The sequence below is a fragment of the Pelmatolapia mariae genome, unplaced genomic scaffold (genome assembly GCF_036321145.2).
Source record: "Pelmatolapia mariae isolate MD_Pm_ZW unplaced genomic scaffold, Pm_UMD_F_2 NODE_ptg000333l+_length_74057_cov_1, whole genome shotgun sequence".
NCBI classification, from domain to species: domain Eukaryota; kingdom Metazoa; phylum Chordata; class Actinopteri; order Cichliformes; family Cichlidae; genus Pelmatolapia; species Pelmatolapia mariae.
The window spans coordinates 42,748-51,415 of record NW_027052022.1 but is presented as its reverse complement, the minus strand read 5'-3'; the positions used below and the strand labels follow the sequence as shown (position 1 = coordinate 51,415).

The window sequence follows — 8,668 nt, the reverse complement described above, 5'->3', positions numbered from 1 at the left end:
ACAGTTTCCCGTTCCTGGCCTCGCCTTGCATCCGTCCGTCTCTCTTCTTCTCTCTCTCCATCCGCTGGTCCGCTTGTTGCGCGTTCTGCAATCGAGAGCGCGCAACGCGTCTGCGCTTCTGCGTGTGTGCGCGTTTGTTTATGCGTGCGCGTGTGTACTTGTGCAGAGAGAGTGGCGGGGTTGGGGGGGGCTTCGGCTATATTGTCAAGGTTTGTCTGAGTGAGCAAAGCTGCTGTGTAGGCAAAAGCAACGGAATATGAAACACACAGCGGCTTGTGTTTATTCAGGCATCTGTCTCCTTTTACAGGTCCGACCAGCTCCGATGTAAGTTTAGCATTTACAGTTCTGTGACCACATCATGGTGAAAGGGGAGATGAGCTGTTTGTTAGCTACCCTGTGCTGCACAGTGCACAGACATTTGCAGCATGTCCATGGTTTGTGAGGCACTGCTAGAAAATATGACCTATTTGTCAATCTGGCTGTAATGTTAGAGCTTTGTTATAAATCATCACGTCTCTGCCTTTTCTAAAGCACATCAATCCATAGCAATCAAACCTGATGACACCTGATGATACTCTGGCTTCCTTCTCTGTCTCTCAGATGCATTTCAACCCCAGTGCTGCTGCTGTGATTACTGTGATTACTGTCATTCTGCCTTAGCTTTTTGTACTTGTATTTTAGAAGTACTGGCAGCATGTAGTTAAGGCATGGGTCACTTAGAGGATATAGAGGAAGGAAGAAAATGTCACAAAGAGAAGGAACTGTTGCAAATGAAGATCTTGCCTGATCACTCGAAAGCTTCATCAGATTAGCCTGCATGCGCAAGGAAGTGTGCAAAGACTGGATGTGGTCTTCATTATGTGAGAAGATGATTTACAGTCAAAGTAGCTCAATGATAGTGTAGTAAAGCCAGTTTCTCCATGATTTCACTTGACTCCCGTTGAATAGCTCTGATTGCTGCTTGTGTAGTCTGTAAAGTGCAGCTAGACTTCACAAACACTCAAAGCAAAACAGTCACTAACAAAATTATTTTAATGGCGCTGAATAATTCATTGATTTCAGATTATGCATGGTGTGTTTTGATTGGACGCACAAATTATCATTTTAAAAAAGTGCATTACAGGGCTGTGTTGTTGAGAATGGAGAAATGGTTATAATCATCTCCAGTGTGTAATAAAACAAGCCGTAATGGCAAGACTTGGCTCAGACCAAACCTTGTCTCGACTGTATACTTGGCAGCATTCAGAGACATCAAATACAGCCAAATCAAAGAAGCTGTCAGTGTTCCTGGAGATAGTGTTATATTTCTTTTTGTTGTTTGCTGCCCACATACTGTACACTGGAGCTGTTGTAGGACCACGATCTTTGTACCACCGAAGCAAAGCCAGTCACAATAAGGTCAGCTTCACATTTTTACTGAAATATCTGCTATATTTTTTGCTGTGAAGGACAGCAGCAAGTTTTAGGCAAATCAGCAGTGTTTTTCTCCCGTTCTTGGTCTCCATCACCATGGTGATCCCCTCCTTCCTTGTCGCCCGCTCCTCCATCCGCCTCCACACCTTCATCGCCACCTCCACCCCACCCCTTTCGCTTTTTCTTCTTCTTTTTCTTCTTTTCATCTTCCACCTTATACTTCAGTCTTCTCACGGGGTCGCTGAAGCTGCGCATGGACTTCTCCTCAAAGTCCTCTTTGTTCATGAAGTTCCTGTCAATGAGCTCGGCTGCCTCCTGCCAGTTGCGGTAGCAGTCTGTTCCAAGGCGGAGTATCTCATCCACGGCGTTAGGGATGAGGATGGAGCAGTCGGGACGCAGCACCAACACTGTGGGCACCTCCTCCACGTTAAACATAGCCTCCAGCTCCCTGCCGAAACACACACACACACACACACTAGCATAGAGCTAATGGATTTACATTACCATCACCCACCAGCAGGTTATACACACTTCTAACTGGCTAATCTCACACACCTCCTGTAGGGGTCCTCATAGGCCAGGAACAGGCACCTTTTGGGGAGCTCTTTGAGGAAACTTTCTTGCTCATCCTCTGACTGGTCCAAACTAGAGAGTGAAATGGAAAACTCTAGTAAAAATGACTCCAATGTCATTTTTCTTGCGGTTCTTATTTCTTAAAGGAAATTCATACATGCATTACGCAAGTGCACATACGTGCATGCAGTTTAATTTTACATTCGAGCTAGAGACAAGGTTAGTTTAATAAAGTAACAGAGGAGAAAATCTATTCCAGTGTTAGACACTACAGTTCTAATAAACACCTATATGTGTGCCTCTGTGTGTTTTACCTAATGTACAGGAGAACCAGCTGAGCAGCACGATCCACGTAGAACTCATCTGTCAACTGTTTGTAGAAGTCAGAGAGCGTGGGCGCAAACTGCCTGCAGGTCTCACACGTAGCAGAAGCAAAGAAGAGCATCAGGATTCGGTTCTGCAGGCGCATGATGATCTCACGCTCTGTGTCCAGCTCATCTTGGTCCTTGTTGTTCTTTAACAGGACCCGACCAATGAATAAGTCCACCATGATGAAGGGGTGCTACAAAGGGAGAAGCAAAGCTATTAATATGCTTTGGATTAATCAAGAAAGAGTAGGCACATCACCGCTAATCATGAAAGCTCAAACCATGTAGCATAACACACATTAGAATATTAAAGGCTTCACAACTGCAGTAAAAAGTCTTGACATTTGGAAATATTTATCTGGGTGATTTTAATGGCTTTGCCTTGTGTTTCACTGTATGTTTCTACTCTCCCAAATCGATTACAGTAATCATATATAATCTCGCTTGCTGTTAAATCGGATAATCCTCACAGTTGCTTACCTCTAACAAATATTATCTCTCCTTGAGGCAGCAAATCCAAAAAGAAAATAGCCTTCAAAATCTAGCCTTATATTTCTTTTCACCTCTTCCTTTATCACACTAGAATCACTTCCCAGTCTGCCAGTTCGTATCGCATTCACTCATTCGCCTTCACCTTGGTGGCAGTAGCTGCTCACTACCTCTTCTTTTGTGTCCCTGCTCTCCACCTCCCCTCATATGTCTGGGAGGGAGGGATTGAAAGACAAGGTGACAGAGGGACAAGGAACATGAAGTGCTCGCACTGATGGTGTGTGTATGTGAAAGCAGTGACTGAACAATCAAGTCTGTCTGAATAAAGAGCGACGAAATTACAGAATGAGAGACATGCTTAAAAGAAGAAAAAGAACCTTAATGAAGTGAGCCACTGTGAGACCTTTAATATTCAGTAACTAATGGAATAGCAGAACCGCAGGGAATATGTGCGTAGTGATAGTTTGATTTGCTCTACTGGGAACACTACAATATGGCCATGAAAGCACAGCAGTGATACAGGCACTGTTTATATTAAAAGAATAGAGAATTTAATGATTTTGGAGAGCATACAATTCACATTTAACTATGCAATAACAAAGTGCAAACTCTGAGGAGACGTAGTTAATAAAGAACAGTAAAGACAAATAACAGTGTTATGAAAGTAAATAACACACTGACAATACATTAATTTCAGTTACAAAACAAGCAGGCGCCAGCACCTAAATGTAGCCAAAAAATGCAGTTACATGTATATTTTTAGGGTTTTTTTGTCCAAATATTATTCAAAAAAACAGTGTGGTTGAAAATAGTTGCCTGTTTACATATCCAGCAGATATCAGTCTCTGTATCTGATTAATTTAAGCCTGTTACCTGTTTTTAGCATTCACTTTTGCCTCCCCTCTCCAGTGAGAAAATATTATATCTTGACTGTTATCTGCAGAAAGCTGGACTTCTTTCACCAGCTAGTTTCTAGTCTTGTTTCTTTATCATGCTGAGCAGCACACGTACAATCCACTGATTATTTGCTCAGAAAACAGCTGCCTGATGCTGCTGGAAATGGAGCTGATATGTCTTGAATTACTTTGCCAGAAGAATTATATTGCCAGTAGAAAGGGTAAAGAAGAGGGAAGAAAAGCAGAAAGAAACAAGTCTGTAGAGTTGCACAGCTGGAGTAGCCAGTACACACGTGAGTCCTCTCTTGCTATACACAGTAATTTGATCCTAAGTCAATAAGGAGGTATTGATTTGTAGAGCTTTAGATTGGAATCCTGGGGATCGATACTCACATATTTAGGCAGGATTGGTTTGTACATGTTTGTATTTTCTGAATAAAAACAGTGGCATCTCTTGTGGTAGTGAATATCACCAACTGAATAATAGCAACAAAATATAAAAAAAGAAAAAACACCATCAACATATACAGTAGGTATCCACAACAACAGATGAGCAGTAATAGTAGATGTTAGTTTCAAACAGTCTGCTTTATAGCCTACATCTGCTCTCTGCTTGTTTTTGTTTGTTTTTTTTAAGAAAAGGAAATTTGTTTTCATCTTATGCAACATTAAAGTGAGTCTCAAAATGGTTAATAAAAAGAAACTCTTTGGAAGCGCAACAGATTATTCTTGTTCTAGGAAATGAAGGCTATTCCACTCAGGAAATTAACAAAAAAACAAAACTGTACTGTTCCCTACAATAGCGTGCACCAATCTAACCCTACAAAGAAGATCCCAAGATGGTTCTAACTTGATTAGAAAGAGAAGCTGGAAGCCAGAGTGCAAAACTGTGCAAGACGACAACTGCATTAGTGTCTTTGGCTTGAGAAAAAACACCTCGCAGAGCCAGATTGTGCTGGTTTGTAAAAGGATTAGTGCACACAGTATGAAAAAATCTGAGGGTTTTTTTTTCCCCATTTCCCCACTTAAAAAACCTCTTAATTTATATGCTCAATACATATACAGATATGTATGTGTATATATATATATATACACATACATATACATATATATATATATATGGCACACCAAGAAAAACAGGTAAAATAAACTTTAACTCAAAAACAAAGACTGATGGTTGTTGAAAAAACAGTCCACGGTTATTATTCATACATCCATCCATCTTCTCTTTGGTATCCATATTCAGGGTCATGAGGGGGCTGTAGCCAGTCCCAGCTATAACAGGGTACACCCTGGACAGGTCAGCAATTTATTGCACAGCTAACGCATAGAGACAGGCAAGCATTCACACTCACAGGGAATTTAGATTCACAAATTAACCTAAACCCACTCATGTCTTTGCAGTGTGGGAGAAACCCAGACCACCCAAACACAGAGAGAGCATGCAAGCTCCACATAGGCTGCATTCAAACCCATGACCTTAGTACTGTACCACTGCATGCGACTGAAAATCATAAATTCCTAATTATGAATTATAGCAGTTAATCTTGATAACATTTCTGATAAATTTTCTGGAACAGCAGATAAAAATTTCTTTCTAAAAAAAAATATTTCTCCTAAATGTCTGAGTGATAGCATACAGAATATATTATATGATATATGTTTTCCTCATCTTATCCTCCAGGTATTGTTATCTCCCTCATTTCTCTTGGTATCCCACGCTCCATCTTTCTCCTCTTCCTCTTCATTTCCATCTTTTCCCTTCCCCCATAACTTCCACCATCTCTTTTTGCGTTTGTCGTCCTCTGTCTTGTACTTGAGCCTCCTCACAGGGTCAGTGGCACTGCGCAAGTTAAGGTTGTCAAACTCCTCGTTGAGCATGAAGCTCCTTTCAACAAGCTCAGCCGATTCCTGCCAGTTTTGGAAACAGTCACAGCCGAAACGACAGATGTCCCGCACAGCATTTGGAGAGAGGACAGAGCCGTCGGGACGCAGGACCACTATTGTTGGTACATCCTTCACTTTAAACATGGTCTGCAGTTCCCTGAAAAACAAAAATAGACTGGCATGAAAATATACTCTAATTTTGTACAAAGAGTGATGTGGTCCTCCAGACTTGGTTGCACTGACAAACAGCTTAAATTTATGCACATATATTTAAACACTCACTTCCTGTACGGGTCCTCAAAGGCCAGAAACAGAACTTTTTTGTGCAGCTCTTTGAGGAATTTTTCCTGTTTCTCCTCTGATTGGTCCAAACTAGAGAGAGGGAAATCTGGGAATCTCAAAACTGATCAAATAGATATATTTATGTAACTGCATATGTATAAGACAGATATATAGATTAAAAAAAGATGGGGGAACCTGATGTAGATGAGTGCGAGCAGTTTCGGGTATTCGATGTATGCTGGATCTTTCAGTCTCTTAAAGAAGTCGTTCAGAACAGGCACAAACTCCAGGCACTTTTCACATTCAGCAGATGCAAAGAACAGCATGACGATGCGATTTTCGAGAATCCCCATGATCTCACGCTCAGTGTTGAGTTCGTCTTGGTCCCAGTTGTTCTCGATGAGAACTCGGTTTAGGAAAAGGTCAACCATGATGAAAGACAGGAATGTAAAAGGATAAAGGCCCTCTGTGGAAACAAGGAGGGTTAGATGAAGTTTTATGTACATATGTTCAACAATATGCATGTGTGGTGGCTTGTACAGCACATTCCTGAAATAAATGTTTCATTTTGCAAACTGTGATTGAGGCTGACATTAGTGTGAAACCCCTGAGACCCTGTGTAGTCACAGGGCATTGAATTTCAGGTTTTCAGTACTTCACTCTGCTCAATAAAGTGTTTTATACTTTGTAGACGTCACTGTTTTGTGCAGTAAAATGAACCCATTGTCCACACTTGAGGACACACTTTTCATAGGTAATGTTTAGTTTTTAGACCCTTCAGGTCCAACTGATCCCAAATAGCTACGAAAAAATTGAAAATCCATCCAAAACAAGACCTGAGGTCTCAGGATGTTAAATCTGAAATATTTTTGTATCATTGAAAATTTCAACAAATATGCACGACAAAATAAGCAAGAATCAAGTTTGGAGTGTCTGTGACATTTTGGGTGCACTTACAGGTGAATCCGGAGCATTGCTACTGCCCACGCAAAACAAAAAACAGTCAAAACAAGTTTGACAGATTATTTGTGCTCATGTTGGATTCCATCAGCATCAAAGAATAATTAAGAACATCTGCTTCAGGGCCTTTAAAGCTTAAAAATTGCTAGAACCATTTTTCAAAATGTCACTGCTTTGGTGTTTTAGAGGTGCAATCTGTAGACAGTGATTACATCTATCCCGAACAAATTACTTTTGTTTACACAAAATGGCAAGTTTTTTGATTTTTTTTTTTTTTGGTGGGGGGGAATTTCAAACAAAGCATGAGCTGAGTCACTATTGCAGCCTACTGTGACTGAATAGCAAATGGTAATTTACATGAAAATAATGAATGATTACCCCACACTGTTGTATAAAAAATTGATTCAGAGGGACCGATACCACATTTTGTTCTTAATCATGACCATTTAGCGGAAGGAAAGCAGCAGTTCCAATTATTTTGTCAAAAATTATTTCAGTTTGGCCAGTTATTAAGATGCAACCATTATGAACCAGCAGGCCAGGTCCCTAAATTGGGAGTAATTGTTTGATAAATGCTGGTTCCTTTTAAAGGAACAAATTTTAAGATTTATAATTTTTTTTTTAAAAAAGGAAACTTCCTGTTGTCCCATTGAAACACGGTAATTTGACAAACTGACAATACAACAGCCCAGCTAGAACGAGTTAGTCAGTATGAATAAAGCTTTTATGAAATGGTATTTTCCAAGAGCCAACTTATGGTTCAGAACAAACAAAAAAAAAGACCCATAAGAGATAAATTTCAGATATAGAAATATAGTTCAGGCCAAAAAGCTAAGAAATATGCTTTATCTGTCTTGCCCAGCCTGTATTTCTGTTGCAGAAGTCGCTGCTGGCTGTGAATTGACAGCGATAACCTCACAAATTAGATTTGGCTCTGTGGCTTTGAGCTGTGCCAGATCTATTTGAGACTACCATTCTGCACTGAAACGTCCGAGGCTAATGTAGGAGAAATACATCTGAAATTGAGCAGCACTGGACCTTACCTGGAAAAAAAAGAGGATTTACTGTAAGGCTTAGAAAGGTCAAAACTTAAATCTTACATTTGGAAAAGTTATTTCACAATAATCTGCTTCACTTTTCGAAGCTGATCAATAGCTCCTGATATACACTAGCAAGACTGCCGTGTCTTGTTAGTAGCTAATTTAATAGGCCATCAATCTTTGTACGTGCAGTGGCAGCTAAATATACACAAGTAATTTACCTCACCTTGAAACTCCTTGGCTCTCACAAAAAAAGACATAGAGGGAATCCAGATTTTCTCCTGTCTTTCAAGACATTATATTATTTCATATGCCTTTTTCCCCTCTTCCTTTAAATCCTGTGAAGCTTGTTATTTTAGTGGCACCTTTCACTGTGTCTTCACCCCTTTCTCTGTAATTTGTTCACCCTGCACTCTGTGGTCCTCTAAGGGAGATTACAGATAGCTGGAGGTGTGGCAGTGCTGTAATTGAGGGACAGAGGATGTGTGTGTGTGTGCCCTAAAACTCCAGCTAAACACTAGAAATCTTATTACTTAAAGACAAGAAGGGAGCGAGTAAAGGAGGGATGGAAAAAGAAGACAAATTGGATTGCAAAGGTAGGATGGGCTTGTTTCAATCTTCCCTTCGCAGCTTAATTTGCTGGCTTGAGTCTGATATCACCCATTAAGCCATCAAAGCATAATACTGATTCTTTTGTATCCTGTTTTTAAGGCTGATTTAACAGGCAGGGTGCAGAATTAACTGAGAGAGTGAACAGTTT

At 40.4% G+C, this 8,668-nt stretch overlaps 2 protein-coding genes across 2 annotated transcripts; both read right to left on the bottom strand.

Annotated features, from left to right (window-relative positions):
• Positions 1-1,013: 1,013 nt before the first annotated feature.
• LOC134623008 (nucleoredoxin-like protein 1) lies at positions 1,014-3,118 on the bottom strand. Its single transcript, XM_063468255.1, has 4 exons — positions 2,835-3,118; positions 2,301-2,548; positions 1,969-2,058; positions 1,014-1,861 (listed from the first exon to the last, which is right to left on the bottom strand). Exons 2-4 carry the CDS (start codon positions 2,534-2,536, stop codon positions 1,429-1,431), a joined length of 759 nt encoding a protein of 252 aa, XP_063324325.1. The 5' UTR covers positions 2,537-2,548; positions 2,835-3,118; the 3' UTR covers positions 1,014-1,428.
• A 1,756-nt stretch (positions 3,119-4,874) lies between these two features.
• Positions 4,875-8,302, bottom strand: LOC134623007 (nucleoredoxin-like protein 1). The gene is made up of 4 exons (XM_063468254.1): positions 8,135-8,302; positions 6,104-6,374; positions 5,909-5,998; positions 4,875-5,783 (listed from the first exon to the last, which is right to left on the bottom strand). The coding sequence occupies exons 1-4, from the start codon at positions 8,166-8,168 to the stop codon at positions 5,408-5,410; spliced, it is 771 nt and encodes a 256-aa protein (XP_063324324.1). The 5' UTR covers positions 8,169-8,302; the 3' UTR covers positions 4,875-5,407.
• Between the last annotated feature and the right edge of the window lie 366 nt (positions 8,303-8,668).

What these genes read in the sequence shown, in the direction of transcription:
- LOC134623008 (XM_063468255.1), bottom strand. Translation starts at nt 2,536, where the DNA reads ATGGTGGACTTATTCATTGGTCGGGTCCTGTTAAAGAACAACAAGGAC. An exon ending in CTGGTTCTCCTGTACATTAG is followed by an intron (nt 2,059 to 2,300) that starts GTAAAACACACA and finishes TTCACTCTCTAG; the next exon opens with TTTGGACCAGTCAGAGGATG. An exon ending in TATGAGGACCCCTACAGGAG is followed by an intron (nt 1,862 to 1,968) that starts GTGTGTGAGATT and finishes GTGTTTCGGCAG; the next exon opens with GGAGCTGGAGGCTATGTTTA.
- LOC134623007 (XM_063468254.1), bottom strand. Translation starts at nt 8,168, where the DNA reads ATGTCTTTTTTTGTGAGAGCCAAGGAGTTTCAAG. An exon ending in GAGAGCCAAGGAGTTTCAAG is followed by an intron (nt 6,375 to 8,134) that starts GTGAGGTAAATT and finishes TTGTTTCCACAG; the next exon opens with AGGGCCTTTATCCTTTTACA. An exon ending in TTTGAGGACCCGTACAGGAA is followed by an intron (nt 5,784 to 5,908) that starts GTGAGTGTTTAA and finishes TTTGTTTTTCAG; the next exon opens with GGAACTGCAGACCATGTTTA.